At 50.5% G+C, this 16,048-nt stretch overlaps 2 protein-coding genes across 9 annotated transcripts in view; one reads left to right on the top strand and one right to left on the bottom strand.

Annotated features, from left to right (window-relative positions):
- Positions 1 to 16,048, top strand: part of PLCD3 (phospholipase C delta 3) — a 70,440-nt gene that overhangs the window by 39,790 nt on the left and 14,602 nt on the right. For 4 of the 8 annotated variants that reach the window (XM_060203360.1, XM_016193698.2, XM_060203358.1 and 1 more), the window contains 7 exons: positions 1,581 to 1,718; positions 1,832 to 1,982; positions 2,612 to 2,728; positions 4,920 to 5,086; positions 5,181 to 5,316; positions 5,401 to 5,550; positions 5,778 to 6,567. In XM_060203360.1, the coding sequence (XP_060059343.1) occupies positions 1,581 to 1,718; positions 1,832 to 1,982; positions 2,612 to 2,728; positions 4,920 to 5,086; positions 5,181 to 5,316; positions 5,401 to 5,550; positions 5,778 to 5,866 (948 nt within the window). In that variant the 3' untranslated portion in view covers positions 5,867 to 6,567. Of the gene's footprint in view, positions 1 to 1,580; positions 1,719 to 1,831; positions 1,983 to 2,611; positions 2,729 to 4,919; positions 5,087 to 5,180; positions 5,317 to 5,400; positions 5,551 to 5,777; positions 6,568 to 16,048 lie in introns of those variants that run through there. The other 4 variants (XR_009553010.1, XM_060203356.1, XM_060203361.1 and 1 more) reach the window with 4 other exon arrangements.
- Positions 11,872 to 16,048, bottom strand: part of NMT1 (N-myristoyltransferase 1) — a 48,084-nt gene continuing 43,907 nt past the window's right edge. The window contains exons 9-12 of the mRNA XM_007535733.2: positions 14,771 to 14,941; positions 14,000 to 14,167; positions 12,901 to 13,038; positions 11,872 to 12,237 (exon numbers count right to left, since the gene is read on the bottom strand). Of these exons, the coding sequence (XP_007535795.1) occupies positions 12,217 to 12,237; positions 12,901 to 13,038; positions 14,000 to 14,167; positions 14,771 to 14,941 (498 nt within the window). The 3' untranslated portion in view covers positions 11,872 to 12,216. The remainder of the gene's footprint in view (positions 12,238 to 12,900; positions 13,039 to 13,999; positions 14,168 to 14,770; positions 14,942 to 16,048) is intronic.

Raw genomic sequence — 16,048 nt, forward strand, 5'->3', positions numbered from 1 at the left:
GCCCAGTTTCGGCAGGGAGCCCGTGGTCTCTGGGGGGTCCGGGATCTGCCCAGACTTCATAGCAGGAGGGCGGGTGGGCCAGCCGTCCAGAAGGCACGGACTGAGGTGCCACGGGGTGGCGGCCAGGATAGGCTGCTGCAGCCCTGCTCCATGGCCCTGCCATGTCGGCCAAGCAGCGTGGAGGGAGCTGGCGCCCAATGTCCCGCGCCACGCGGCGGAAAGCCAGCTCATGCGGGCTGGCGTTGGGCTCCTGCAGGCTGGTGTTGGGCGGAAACCACAGAGTGGTCCAGAGATAAATGTTCCAGAAACAGCGAAACAGTCTCGTGAAGAAAGGCAGAGGCCTTTGGAGATCTCTTCACAAGCAGAAGAGAAGGCCATAGTGCATAGGTAGCCAAATTGTCTTCACTTATCTGAGAGATGCGCAGGTCAGGTCCACGTGGGCGCCATTTGTTGTTAAAGTTCGGAGGCCGGGCTAGCGTTGCGGCAGTAGACAGAGATACTCGGGGACACACGGCTGGGCTGAGAAGCTGCAGTTTAATCTTTATTCACGAACGGGCAAATCACCACACCATGTGCTTCCCTGTCATTCTCCCTCCGCGGCTGCTGCTGGGACTCTGGACATCCTTAGCATACGGGGCAGGGAGAAAGTGGGGCGCGAAACTAGCAAGGGCCAAACCAGTTCTCTCAGAGGTCGGGGGGGAAGGGGAGCAAACCAATATGAAACATACTAACACCCGGAGCTCAAACCGGGACCCTTACGTTGGTCCTTGCGCTTTGTGTCACCTGTGCTTAACCCGCTGCGCTACTGCCCAACTCCCAATTGTTTTTATTATTTTTAATATTTATTTATTTATTCCCTTTTGTTGCCCTTGTTGCTTTATTGTTGTAGTCATTACTGTTCTTGTTATTGATGTTGTCGTTGTTGGATAGGACATAGAGAAATGGAGAGGAGGGGAAGACAAAAAGGGGAGAGAAAGACAGACACCTGCAGACCTACTTCACTACCTGTGAAGAGACTCCCTTGCAGGTGGGGAGCCAGGAGGTTGAACCAGGATCCTTACGCGGGTTCTTGTGCTTTGTGCCACATGTGCTTAACCCACTGCACTACCGCTGGACTCCCTGTTTTTTTTTTTTTTTTTTTTTTTTTTTTTTTACCAGAGCACTGGTCAGCTCCTGCTTATGGTGGTGGTGGTGGTGATTGAGTCTGAGACTTTGGAGTCTCTTTGCATAACCATTATGCTATCTACTCTCCGCCCCGTTTTAATTTTTATTGGCAAAATAATTTACAAGACCATTATTACCTGAGGGATCGTGTCAGAATCGTGCCATTCATTTTAGCAGTTGCTGCATAATCTGTGTGGAGGAAGCTCTTAACCAGTGTCCAGCTGACAGCCATGTTGGTCATCTCCCTCTTTTCCTATTAGAAACATGGCTCTCCTGTGTGTCTTCTTTCCTACTCCCTCCTCTGCTAATTCTTTACACTGGTGGCTGAGTGAGTTTAGCAAGAGATCCTGAGTTCAATCCCCAGCGTTTGACACAAGGGGCAACAAGACTGAATCATTTCCTACTGGTCTCTACAGAAGCTGAAGGGCCGGGTCCTAGTGAAAGGGAAGAAGTTACCAGATGCTCTGAGTGAGGATGGCCGGGTTTTGTCAGACCGGGAGGAAGAGGAGGAAGAGGAGGAAGGGGTGCCAGAGGTTGTGGAGCAGAGGCGGCAGGTGAGTGAGGTTGGGCATGGGGGAGTGTCTCGAAGTGGCTATAAAGCTGGGGGCAGGAGGTAAAGGGCAGGATGGATGAGAGAGGATGGTCCCTGCTGATGCTTGCCTTCCAGGCCAAGCAGATCTCCCCGGAGCTGTCGGCTCTGGCCGTGTACTGCTGTGCTGCCCGCCTGCGCAAACTGTGTCCAGCCCCTACCCCACCCCAGCCCTGCCAGGTCAGCTCTCTCAATGAGCGTAAGGCCAAGAAGTTCATCCGAGAGGCAGGTAGGAGCTGGATGTGGGCTTCTGGGAGCAGAAGGGTGGCCTGCAGACTCCTGGGGTGGGGCGTGTCCTGGAGTTGGCCAAGTGGCTCAGGGGCTGAGTGCCCAGCATGTGTCCAGCTCTGGCTGACATGGAAGAAAGAGAACCATGTCTTCCTCCTTCAGCAGTCTCTCAGCCTTGTGGTGGCACAGGTAGCTGTAAGCATCCGCTAGAGGGGGGAGAGCAGGGGGTGCTTCCTGAGCAGGTGACCCTGAGGAGATACCTGCCTTGCAGGATTGGGGAGGAAGTGGCAAGTGAAGAGAGGGTGTGCTGGACAGGAGGAGCGGGTTGTATAGGCCTGGAGGCAAGGCATGAGGAAGGCTTCCAGGAATCCAGCTTGACTGGGGCAGTGAGTGTGGGATGAGTATCAGGGGTTTGGTGTATTGGGCCATGCAGGCAGGGGTTTGAAGTAGGGATGCAGTGCCAGACTGTGGGAGGGGGCTCCTGGCCCATCTCTGGGTCAGAGAACTTGAGGAGCTGGGGCTGGGATTTGGGCTTCTATTCCCAGCTTGTCCTGGGAGCCCGGGGTGGTGGGGATGGGGAGAATGACAGGCCAGGGCTATCACTGTTCTGCCCCCCCCCCCCCCCCCCAGGGAATAGCTTCGTCAGGCACAATGCCCGCCAGCTCACCCGTGTCTACCCACTGGGGCTCCGGATGAACTCTGCCAACTACAGCCCCCAGGAGATGTGGAACTCGGGCTGCCAGCTGGGTGAGTAGGGGCAGGGGTACAAGAAGTGGGCAGGGTGTCAGTGCCTAGTGGTGACTTCTGGGGAGGGATGGGGCCACCCAACCCAGTGATGGGGCCACCCAACTTCCCAGAATGTTGTTGATATTAACAATTATTAGTGGTCCAGGAGGTGGCGCAGTGGACCTCAAGCATGAGGTCCTGAGTTCAATCCTCAGCAGCACATGTACCAGAGTGATGTCTGGCTTTTTCTCTCCTATGTTTCTCATTAATAAATAAATAAATAAATAAATAAATAAATAAATAAATAAAATCTTGTAAAAAAATTAATTAAAAGAACTGAAGCTGGGAGTCGTGTGGTAGCGCAGCAGTTTAAGTGCAGGTGGCTGGCACAAAGCGTAAGGACTGGCGTAAGGATCCTGGTTCGAGCCCCCAGCTCCCCACCTGCAAAGGGTCACCTCACAAGCAGTGAAGTAGGTGTGCAGGTGTCTGTCTTTCTCTCTCCCTCTGCCTCCCCTTCCTCTCTCCATTTCTCTCTGTCCTATCCAACGACCACATCAATAACAACAATAACTACAACAATAAAAAAAAACAACAATGGCAACAAAAAGGGAAAATAAATATTTTAAAATATTAAAAAAAAAAAAGAACTGAAGCTGAGAGACAGCTCACTGGGTGAGGTGCCTGCACTGTCATGCAGGTGAACCTGGGTTGGAGCCCCAGCACCACATGGAAGATGCTATGGCGAAAGAAGCTTCTGTCTGTGCTGTGGGGCTTCTTCTTCCTTCACCCCCAAAGTGGCCCTGAGCAATGAGATTGTGCACACACATACAAAATGTCAGCAATTTAGGTGGGGAAACAAGTCAGGATCATTTGGTCCCAATAGTATCCCACCCTACTGATCTATCATCATCTATCTATCAGTCTACCTATCTATTCAGGGCTGGGCAGTGGTGCATCTGGTTAAGCACACACATTACAATGCATAAGGACCCTGGCTCAAGTCCCTGGTAACCACCTGCAGAGAAGAAGCTTCACAAGTGGGGCAGCAGGTCTGCTGGTGTCTCTTTTCCTCCCCCTTTCTCCCCATCCTCTCTCTCTTTTTCTTAAAGGAATAGGTTTTATTTATTAATTAGAAAGACAGGAAAGAAAGAACCAGACATCACTTCAGTACATGTGCTGCCAGGGACTGAACTCAGGACCTCATGCTTGAGAGTCCAATGACTTACCTATGACACCACCTCCCAGACCACTCCCTCTCCCTTCTCAATTTGTCCTATAAAGAAAATAAAAGATTACACACTTATTTAGGGGGCTGGGTACATCTAGTAGAGCACACCTGTTAGAATGTGCAAGGACCTGGGTTTAAGCCCCCACTCCCAACATGCAGGGTGGAAGCTTCATGAGTGGTGAAGCAGTGCTTGCAGGTATCTCTTTTTCTCCCTATCTCCCTCTTCCCTCTTGATTTCTGTCTCTATCCAATAAAATAAAATAAATAAAAGTTAAAAAGAGTCTATTAGTGATCCAGGAGGAGGCACTGTGGATAAAGTGGTTCCCTCTCTCTCTCCTCCTATCTTTCTCATTAATAAAATCTCATTTTAAAAAAGTCTACTAATGAGAGATTGTGTGTGTGTGTGTGTGAGAGAGAGAGAGAGAACCAGAACATTACTCTGGCACATACAATGCTAGGGACTGAACTCAGGATCTCATACTTGAGAGTTCAATGCTTTACCCAGTGCAACCCCTCTTGGGCTGTAGTATTCTACATATTTTAAGAAAAAATAAAATAAAATAAAAACCCTCATCCCCATGCCCTTCCCACTCCCTCCACACAAAGCTTGGTAGTCCCACCCCACTAAGTCAGCACTCATGACGGTGGGTTTCAGTGGGATGCCAAGGCCCCAATGGAGAGGGAGAGGCTGTGTTCCCTTGGGGGTAGGGATGGAAACCTCAGATTTCTGAGGGAGGGATCCTAGCTCTAACCTAGAACTAGAACTCATTCCAAGAGTAGGGGCTTCTCAATATGCCCGTCTTGAGGGGTGCCAGGGAAAATACAGCAACTGTGGGGGCTGGGTCTCCTGGCTGCAAGGAATTTCCCCCCACCCCATTCCAAACAACAGACCGTGGACCCCCAGGAGAGGACCTGAGTTCCCCAGGGGTGTGCCAGGGGGGGTGTAGGGTAGTGAAAGCCCCACTGACTCTACGATGTCCACAGTGGCCCTCAACTTCCAGACACCAGGCTATGAGATGGACCTCAATGCTGGGCGCTTCCTCGTCAACGGGCGGTGTGGCTACATCCTGAAACCTGCCTGCCTGCGAAGACTTGACACGACCTTTGACCCCGAGTGCCCTGGACCCCCCAGAACTACTCTCACCATCCAGGTCAGTGGCCTGGGGTGTGGGTGGGCCCTGGAGAGGGCACGGCCTGCTGCAGCCCCTATTGGGGAGGCCTTATTGACATTCCCCCCACCCCCAGGTGCTCACAGCACAGCAGCTGCCTAAGCTCAATGCTGAGAAGCCAAACTCCATCGTGGACCCCCTGGTACGTGTGGAGATCCATGGGGTGCCTGCGGACTGCACCCGAAAGGAAACCGACTATGTGTTAAACAATGGTGGGTGGCACAGCATAGCAGGGCATGGCATGGTGCAGGGGCTTGGGCCAGGCAGCCTCTGACAGGAGGCTTTTCCTGCCCTAGGCTTCAATCCCCGCTGGGGGCAGACCCTGGAGTTCCAGCTGCGGGCACCAGAGCTGGCTCTGGTGCGCTTTGTGGTGGAAGATTACGACACTACCTCCCCTAATGATTTTGTGGGTCAGTTCACACTGCCACTCAACAGTCTGAAGCAAGGTGGGTGTGCGTGCCTGCGCATGTGTGTTCAGGGGAGGTGGGGGTGGAAACAGGAAAGCACAGGGTTCTGGCCCAAGACCCTGTTCATCAGAGGCCTCAAATTTCCTTTCAGAGCCTGTCTCCTGTCAGGGGGCTTAGCTCAGAAATGGGGTATGGTTCATACCCCATAAGACCCTGGCTCTACAGGGCAGTAGGCAGAGAACTGACACCTGGCCATCCTCTGACAGGCTACCGCCACATCCACCTGCTCTCCAAGGATGGAGCCTCATTAGTGCCAGCCACCCTCTTCGTACACATCCGTATCCAGTGCACCTGATGGCCTGGCTGATGCACCCTGGTACCAGGTGACATTTGTGGCAGAGCCCTGTCCTCTGGTTGGAGGGACAGTGGGAGTGTCCCTCCCATTGCCCTCTCCTGACTGCCTGGTTTGTCCCTTTACCAGGCCTGGTTGGGTTCCACTGGACACCAGGGCTGAAGGACAGGTGGTTGACCTTTCCTCTGTAACCCTGCAGACTTAAGATGGTCTCGGCTCTTTGGGTTCTCAGCTCAACCACGTGGTCAGGCCTGTGGCTGCCAGGAGACTTGGGGGGCAGGACTCATGGACACTCAGGCCCTCTTTCCCCAGAGAGGCCATCCACTCTCCTCCCAAAGTTCAGCTACTCCTCTGTGCTTCTACCCAGGCATGAGTCATCCCCTCTGACTCCCACCTCCCACCACCAGGCTTTCCCTGGTTCCCTCTAGCTAATGAGCTTGAACTCCATCCTCTTAAAGCAGGATGGGAGCTCAGGCTCAGAGCCCTGGGGAAATGTAGGCGCAAGTTAACACATGTAGAAGAGTGCTGGAGACCTGGAGTAGACGAAGACTATTTAAGGGCTAGTGAAATAGCTCACTTAGTGTGCTGCTTTACCATGTCCACAACCCAGCTAGAGCCCTGCCTCCAGCACACTGAAGGAATCTTCAGTACTATGGTCTCTTACACACACACACACACACACACACACACACACACACACTCTCTCTCTCTCTCTCTCTCTCTCTCTACCTGTCTCTAAAAAAAAAGAAAAAAAAAAAGACTTTAAAATGCACAAGGACCAGGGTTTGAGCTCCCCAGTCCCCACCTAGAGGGGGAAAGGCAGTGTTGCAAGCATCTTTGTCTCTTTTCCTCTTTATTTCCCCTTTCTTTCCCTCTTGATTTCTGGCTGTCTCTATCCAATAAGTAAATAAAGATAATTTTTTTTAATGTTTGCTTGTATTAAAAAAAATAGAGAAGCACATTTATTTTACTCTGCTTTTTGAGGCCACACCCACATGTCTGTGGATGTAGATGGAGAACAACCCAAAGGTCTCTTCCCCCAGCAACACTTGAATTTGTTTGATAGCCAGGGGGTGGGTGCCAGAGGTGATGCCACAACTCAAAATAGTTCTGCCTCTTCCTAGGACTCAAAGCTGCTGCCAACATCATAAGACTACAAGGATGTCAGTTTATTAGGACACATGCACCACAGTAAAGGGGGGGTGGGGGGGATAACGGATGGGCTTCTGCCAGGGCAGAACTGCTAGAATCCTAAAGGGGGTAGAAACAGGACTCTTGAGAGGCTTCACTCTCCAGGCTCAGCTGAGTTGGAGGCCTGTCTGCTAAGTAGATAAATCTAGAGAAAACTTGTTAGAAAGGTGACTTTCTGGGATTAACTATGGAGGCTTAGCATTTGGAGTGCCGTCAGGCCAACGGAACCAGCACTGAGCAAAGGCTGACTAGATACAGCTCCCAGAGGCCAATCCAGAACAGGGCTGAGCTTGGGCTTGAACTAGCCCCCCTGGAATCAAGGGCTGGATTGATCACCTTCCTGCAGGCCCATGACCTGATGCAAGAAGTGACGACCTCTCCTGTCCTTGGCTCACACAGACAGGCTTAGGAGAGGCACTGAAGCCCCCCGTTAAACCAGAAAGGACTGGCAAGGTCCCAGGGACACGGGGTTATCGGGAGGGCCAGGTAGTCAGGGTGGCTGCAGTGTGGAGGTGCAGCACAGCAAGGCTGAGCCCAGTGTTACTGTTTAGAGAGCAGTGAGAACGGTCTAGCTCCTGCAGAAATCCGAGTCAGGGTCTGGGCAGGACCCCAAGACTGAGTTACATTTCTCCCCACTTTCTGCCCCCACCCCGTGCTTCTTCTCTTGGTGGTGTGATGTAGCAAGAGAAAAGGGTTAACTGCTAGGATAAGAGGCCAGAGCTGAGAAGACAGCATTGAAAGAGCGTGATGTTTAATGCAAGTTGACAGCAACTGAAAATGGGAGGTAGAGACACTATCAGCTCACAGCCCTGGAGGTGCCTGGCTGGAGACCACACACAGGACTGTCCTCTCAGCCCAAACCTAAAGATAGTCTTTAGGAACTTGGGTCCTAGAAGTGGTTATTTTTAGAGGGTGGAACCCTGTCTGCAAAGGCTTCACACAGTATCTGGGATGGATCCAGTGTTCTCCCAGGCTGCAGCTCAGGGCCCAGGTGCTATGAGAAGAAAGGGTTTTAAGGCACCAACCTTAAACCTGGGAGGTGGTGCAGAGGCTAAATCATTAGACTCTCAAGCATGAGGTCCTGAATTCTATCCCCAGAAGCACATATACCAGAGTGATGTCTGGTTCTCTCTCCTCTTGCCTTTCAAATAATAAAAAAATAATCTTAAAAAATAGCAATAAGGCACCAGCCAAGGGGATGAGGGGGAACTGGGAAATCAAATGCAGTCACTCAGGCCCCACCTTAGAGAGCTGATTCAGCACATGTGCGGCATAACAACCAGTGGTATGAAAAAGCAGTCTTAGCAGAGGCTGAGAAAATAGCTAAGCAGGTAGAGCACAAAGTCTTCCACACAAGAGGTCCTGAGTTCAATCTCTGGCATCACATGAAAGCAGCAAGAACAAAGACGAGAGGCACAACATAGGTGGTAGAGTGATACCCTGGTCTCTCTTGAAATAAGTGGAAAAATAAACTTCAGAAATGGGTTGGGGAGGTGACAGCTCAGTGTTATTATACATGCATAAGGCCCTAGGCACCACATTAAAAAAACAAAACAGCTCTGGTGTCTTAACAAGACTATTTGTCCTTTGGCCTGGGAGGGCAGATATAGTTTCTGGGTACAGTGGGAAGGGGCACAGTGCCTGCACCCTCTAGGGTTGGAACCAGGAGCCTCTGCCAAGGAGCCAGATGCAGCTCCTCTTCCCTGAATGAATTGGGTCAGCACAAACTCCTTGCTGGAGGTGGGGGAGAAAGTGCCAAGTCTACCTTCAATTAGGGCAGCTTTGCCAAAGGAAAGTCTTCAAGCTCCCCTGAGGCTGTGATTCCAAGGGCTTTTCCTGCAGGGCTTTTGCACCCTCAGGCAGAGGATGCTGTAGCCCAGGCCCAGGACTCACTTCCACTGTCACGAATACCAGGAAGGCAGAAGGGGTTTGTTCAGCTGCTTCCTTTATTAGAAACAAGTGTGATGTCTCCAGCAGAATAATGCATTTGGTATTTCCTCCCCCACCCTGGAAATGTATGCAACCCACCCCCAGCCCAGAGAAAAGCCATGACAGAAAGGTAAATCCTCCCCCTTTTCAGATGTGGCACCTGCTTACCAGTATTTCTGAACTGAATATAATTATCCCCACAGCCTCCCTAGGGACAGTGTTTTCAGCTCTGTCTTCACTCTGCAGTTGGGCAAAACTGAAGCTTTGGGTAGCCTGTGGCTTAGAGGCAGGTGGGTCAGGCTGCCAAGAAGGCTGTTCCCTATAATCTGCCCCTACCTGCCTGCCCTGGGTTCAGCCCTCCCTCTCCTATAACCACAGCTCCACAATGATACCTGGGCCTTTGGGTCCTCCCTCAGACTGATTAAATGCTGGTCCTCTTTGGGCAAAGAGCTCAAGACCACAGAGGCACCCACCTCTGAGCTTCAATAAGCCAGAAAGGGGGAGGAGGCTGATAGGTAGCTAGAAAGGAGATGCAGGCAAGGCCTGAGGTTTTCTCCACACCCAGGTGCTGAATTGGCTTAGTGGGTGCTGGCCTTCAAACCAGATGTCCGCAGTCTTGTATAGGGAGTCAGGCTCTGCATGGCCCTCCATCCAGAGTTGAGTCCTCCTTCCTACCCAGCTCCCTCCCTACAGAGAAGGGAGAATGGGCCAGGGGTTAATTGCGGGGTCAATACAAAGGCAGGAGTTAAACATCTTAGAAAACACAGAATGTGAAAGCCCAGTGCCAGCAAGGAGTATTGGTGGCAGATGAAGGCCATGCCCAGGGGGACAGCAGCTGCCCGGGAAAGGTCCAGGTGATGAGCTTGGAGGCTCAGGGTCCTGCCCTTGTTTGGTTCAAGTCTGTCATGGTTCTTTCTGACCTGGAGTCCTGGAAGGGTTGAGTGAAGAAGCCCATGGGCTTTTTGGACAGAAAGGAGACTAACATCAGATACCATGGCAACTCCTGAAGGCCTGGCAGGGTTCCCACTGTTAAGACATTATGGTTAAAGAGTAGGACATGAGCAGTCACTGGGGCCTCAGTTTTCATTCATTCCATGATATGGGTCATCCGAGCAAAGCTCACTTCAGGGGCTGTGCACCCCAAAGCTCAGAGGTAGCCAAGACTTGGGTCCGAGCCGACCAAGCCTGTAACAGAATGCCTTTCCAAGTTCCAGGTCCCACCCAAGGTAGAGACGAGGCACTGTGTTCTTTGACATCCTTAGAAGTTGTACAGGGTCAACTGGTCTGGGACCTGGGGTATCATGTATCAGCCGTCTCTGAGGCCAGAAAGGTAAACCATCTGTCCAACTCCTCTTGGCTGCAGAATGCAATGTGCATCTTGCTAAAAACAATAGCTTCTTTGGTCTGGGTATCTTGGAGTCAAGCGTCAGCCATGACTGCTGATGCCGGCAGTCGCTGCACAGGAACAACTAGGAGAAGGGAGGCCCCTAGTAGCCTCTGGTGGAAATCCAGTACAGTGGCGCTGCTGACACCAGCAGCAGTCTGCAGAGAGCAGTGGCATTCCTGCAGGTAGCACAGCCCCCATCCCTAGCACACAATTTCCTCCAGCTTTGGGGGCTCTGAAGAATTAGCCTCTGGCAAACCTCACCCACAGTGTGAAACAGCCCCAAAGCCTGCAGTTGATGAGACAAGACTGAGTCTGGCTAAGGCCTCCTTCCCCCTGTAAGAAGCCAAGAGGTGAAAGTAATCAAGAATCCCCACAACACAAGCCACTCAGATGCTTTCTCATAAAGCCAACATGATAGCAAGTCTGGATGTGGAATGCTGATAACTCAGCTGCTCCCTCCTCCCCAGGCTACCTGGCAGAGCACAACTGGGAAATGCTTACAGGGACAGTCATGTGGCCAGAGCTTCCATGACTTCCCAGGCAACTGATAGCATCAACAACTATCATCACCACTACCACCACCACCAACACAAAATCCACAAAAAAAAGCATAACAGAAATACACGCAGACAATGGCAACCTACAATCAGTTCAGTTGCCAAGTCCAGATCAGCATCTCACCACCACCCTTTGTGGACTGTGTGTCTTGGGAAGTTAAGACAAGAAATGGCTAAGTAGGCGGAAGGCACAGGCCAGGGGCTGGTGGCTGAAGGGGTCTGCATGTTAGCCCCCTGCCATCCTTGCTTAGCCACCCTAGGGGCTACAGGGTGCTGGCTCCTTGCTCTAACACGAGCTAGTAATGAATGAGCAGGGCTTGCACTGATGGGGTCTCCATAAGGGCCCAGAAGCTATAAAGAGGCCCATGCTTCTCTTTAGACTACCAGTCAATCCAGTTGTGGAGAAACATGATTACACAGGGGAGTTATCCCTATAAAGTTGGCAACTTCTGGCTAAAGAGCCCTTTTTAATCAGTTGGCAGAATAATTTCTTACAGGGAGCAGCTCAAGATGGTGGAAGAAGGGATGTGATTAAACAAAAAATCTGCTTTGTTGTCCCTGATGCCTATTTCTGAATGTAGAAAAGGCCTGGTCCCTGCAGGAAAGCCTGACTCTGGTCAGCCCCAGCAGGACTCTGCTTGCCATTCTAGGAGCTCTGAACCCTCTTCAAACTCAGCCCGGCACCTCTACTTCACCCTGCCCTCCCGGAGCCAGTCATTACGGCTGATTCAGAAGGGAAACTAAGTAGGGTTTCCCAAGTCCTCTCCTTCCTGTTCCCCCAAACAGAAAAGTCAGTGTCTACTTTAGAAGCAAACAATTCACTGTACCAATTATGTGTCTGGCACTGTCCTTGAAGTCTTAATTTTGAGGAATCATATGGATTCGGTTTTTCATTAGTGACCAAATATCCTTATACATTTGAAACATGAAAAATATTTAAAATATTTATATATATAATATATATATATTTTTATTATTCACCCGTTAACTCCATAATATGCCAATCACGAACTAGTTTTTCAGCAGTTACATTCCCTTGATCGTGGCTGCAAAAGGATGTGATTAATTGGGAAAGAGGGAGACCAGAGACACGGCCAGAGATGACATCACGCAGCCTACACCATTGCAATACAATTGTCAAGTTCAGTGGTGGTTTGGTAAAGCCGGTTCAGTTCTGTTCCCTTTGCTAGGGATTCTCACGTTTGTGAAAATTGGACCAACAAGTGGTGGGGTTCCATTTCTTGGTTTGAATTCTCAGTGGCTTTATCCAGAATCTCACTGGCGATTGGTTACTGTAACACCAGTCCAACCTAGGAGAGCAAACAGGGAGAGGCAGAGTTGACAGTTATCCCGAGACTTTCCCACTAGGCCGCTCAGTCTAGAAGCTCTGAATGGCTGAACAGGAACCTGGGACTCCTGCTCAACCTTTATAAGAGGCTTTACACATCATATCCTTCTAGAAAACCAACTGTAATGTCCTGGGGAACACTGGTCCCAAGACCTCCCAAACAGCTTCTCTGTCATTTTGTACAGTACTGCTAGCTCCTATGGCCATGGGCTATACACTTTTGAACTGGGGGATCAAGGGTTAAGGAAGGGGCAGGCTGCAACAAGGGCTTCCTCCTCCCTTTAGACTCAATTCTTCCTGGCTAAGTATGGCTAACTCAGCTTATACCACTTCCTTAATGGGCCTGAGTACCCTGCCCCCAGACAGATGAAGGCTCACTTGGTATGATGAGAAGCTAGTGACAGTCTTCCTGCCTCTGTGATTCTGGAGCCCATCCCTTCTGCCAGCTGCTAAGAGAAAAACAGTGACCTTGCTAGGCTGGCCTCTGAGGGAAGGGAATCTTCAAGGTTCTAGACACCAGTTAACAATGGCCCAGACTGATGCCGAGTCCCAGACTGGTGGCCCAGACTCCCGCCGTCGTGTGGGAGCAATGGCAGGAGGGTGCACACAGCTCACACTTACATACCTTCTCTGCCCCCATGCTGGGGCACTTCCAGTTGTAAAGGTAATACTGCAGGTTGCCATCCCCTATGCCAAACTTGAGCTTCTCCAGGAAGGTTTTGTTCTCCATGAGATCCAGTGCATTGAACACATCAAACCCTTTCTGAACATCGGCAGGGACAAATAAAAACAGGTGAAGACAAGTGAAAGGTGGCTCACTTCCCTGCTGTTCTAATGTAGCAAAATCATCCCACAGGTGGCCTGAGAGCACTCTCCCTCCACAGCTCTGGCCCCGTCTATGTTAAATCCAAGCTCTTGCCAGCAACCCCGCTCTCCGGTGGAGGATCAGGAGATTTTGTGCTCCACCGTACATGGCCTCTCATCAGTATCCCTCCATGAACACATATACTTGTGTATTCAAGTGTTCAGGTCATGGCCGTTTCTGGCAATGCCTCCCTGAAACACTCCAGTGACATGCATGGTCCTCTCTGGAGACCTAGTCCCCAGCTTTTACAGAGATACTGGCTCCTATCAGCCACTGGGTATTTGTAGTGCTCCTTCAATGCCCCAAATCTTAGGTGTGCACCACGTGACTCATGACCCCTACTATGCTGCTCTGAGACTGTGTGTGACAAAGTCCCTTCCTAAATCTTACCAACTCTCATCAGCAGCTCTCACAGGATGGGGGCTGGACTGCCTATTACTTGGCCAAGGCATAGCTGTGCTTGGTTCAGGTAGAACCCGTGCTGAAGGACTGACTGTTGACTACTGTGTTGGGTGATAAGAGGACTGGGCCTCTCCTCCTCAGCTCTACAGTGAGCTGCTGTAATGACTCGCCTCGACAGAGTCCAATCTCCCCATTCCATGCTGGGGAAGTTTTGAGAACACCTTTACACCCCAAGCAGGCCTGGCTATTCAGGCTCCTTGGCAGTGCCTCCCGTGAAAACAAAACTCACTGAAATAAATCAGGAAGAGTTCATGCCTTCACTTCATGTGGATGCTGCTCCCTCCCTAAGTGGAGCAGGAGGGTGAGGAAGGCTGGACAACCCCAGCCTGCGGGCAGCTCACCACAGCGCCACTGTCCCTTCCCCACAGATTTCCGGACCCTCAGGTCTGCTCCTCACCATTTTGGCAAGAACAAGGGCGTCACTCATGAGGTCTAGAAGAGGGGTCTGTGTGTGAACGTTGTAGAAAGAATAAGCAGCTTTTAGACTCTTGTGGGTTGGATGGTTCATGATGGTGGAGGGCAGCGTATAAAAGCTCAAGAAATCTGTCACCTCACCGTTTGCATTCTGGAGGGAAGACAATGAGAGGAGACAATGAGAGGAGGCATGTCAGGCACCCATGGTGACCCTGTCATCTGGGAACACAGTGTTTTCTATTGCTCTCAGACCAACTCCCCAGGCAGTTCTGCCTCTCCACATGAATGGGTGGAAACTGAAACAGGATAAGCAGGGAGGAGAAAAACATTGGCCAGAGGGCACTTGAGGACAGTCAGGAGGAAAATCCAGGCAAGAGAGTGGGTGGAACCTATGGCACTCTCTTTCCCTGCTTGCCAATCACCAGGTGCTTTTTCCTGAGACTCACACTCCCCAGACCGTGTCCCTGAGGTGTGGTCAGCACCAGCCCAAGGCAAGGACAGGCAGGGAATCAGAGACTTAAGACTGAATGGCTAAGAAGGTATCAGTTCTCTTTAATCTCTGGCCTAAGAGGATAAAGGACAGGGGAGAAGGGCTCACAGCAGGCCCACAGGGTACAATTTTAGTAAATTTAAGCTACACCTTGCTTAAGGTGTAGGTTAAGCATGGATAGCAAAGATGTTAGGGTGCTAGCTACTCAAGGAGGAGGACACCTCTGCGAACAGGTCAGAGGCCAGAACACCCCTCACCACTCACCTCCACCACAAAAGTGTCGATGATATTCTCCTGGGGGTAGAACCAGTGTTCCACCTCCTCCTGGCTCATGACTGGTGTAAGGTGAAACTGCTTTAGGTACCTGGTGAGGAGCTGGTGCACTACTGGAATGTCCTTTTTTTCCATTGGTCGCAACCCAGCTGTCTTGGGAGTCTAGAAGGAAGAAAGAAGGCATCAGATGTGTGCTCTCCTCTCAAGTCCTACAGGTACCAAGATTTTACTTTAACTCCTTCCTAGCCCATGCTCGAATTCTCCACTCTCAACAGGGAATCCTTGGTCACCACTGGCAACTCCTTCACCCACACTTGGCAGCCACTAAGACATAAGTCCTACCTCTTCAATGACCCCTCCCTTTTTTCCTCCTCTCTCTCTTCATTAAGTCTGTCATCCCTGGCTAAGATGATTGCTACAACCTGTTTTCCACATATCCCAGAAATTATAGCCCATCACATCCTTTCTTTCACCAAACTTCACAATACAGAGCACAAGAACATCCACCAGCTGCATGTTCTGGCTGTTGCCTGTCCTAGTACAGTGATTTTCAGTGGGTGCAACTTCACTGTCTAGGGAATATCTGCCATCATTTAAAAGCATTTTTGGTTGTTACAACACAGGGGAAAGGAGATATTGGCTATCTAGTGGGTAGAAGCCAGTGATGCTGACAAATGTGTCACTGAGCATAGGATTGCCCCACAAAAGATCACCTAGCATGCTATGTCAGTGGTGTCTTACTATGTCATAAGAAATGCTGACTTCCTGTGGGTATACTGGGCTAGACCCAGCCCTGTGCTACTCCAATGAATATTTCTTGGCTCGAAGTCTTCACACCTGTCACTTCTGAACTACAGATGATCTCTTCCTGCACTGGTCTCTCTCCTGAAGATTTAGATTATCTCATAGATTATCTCACAGATGGGCTCCCAACCCCAGACATGTAGGATTTCCAGGCCCAGCAGTTATGCACCTGTCTTTGTTTACATGGAAACCAATGAACCAGTATTACCCCAGCAGGAAACTGCTGCAGATTAAATTAAATTAAACCCCAAATCAGAATTCTTATTTCCTGAAAAAATGTTTCAGTGGAATGAAGTGATATGATACTAAGGAGCAAACAGAACATCCCCAAAAGTTTATACACACAAAAGTGAGGTCTATCAGCTCTGAAAACAGGATGTAGTTACAGTGTATATACCTCAGTCACAGCCTGATTAAACTTCATCCTAGTGCAGAAACTGCTTTAAAGTTCCAAGGTTTCTAGAC

The sequence above is a fragment of the Erinaceus europaeus genome, chromosome 12 (assembly GCF_950295315.1).
Source record: "Erinaceus europaeus chromosome 12, mEriEur2.1, whole genome shotgun sequence".
Classification (NCBI taxonomy): Eukaryota; Metazoa; Chordata; class Mammalia; order Eulipotyphla; family Erinaceidae; genus Erinaceus; species Erinaceus europaeus.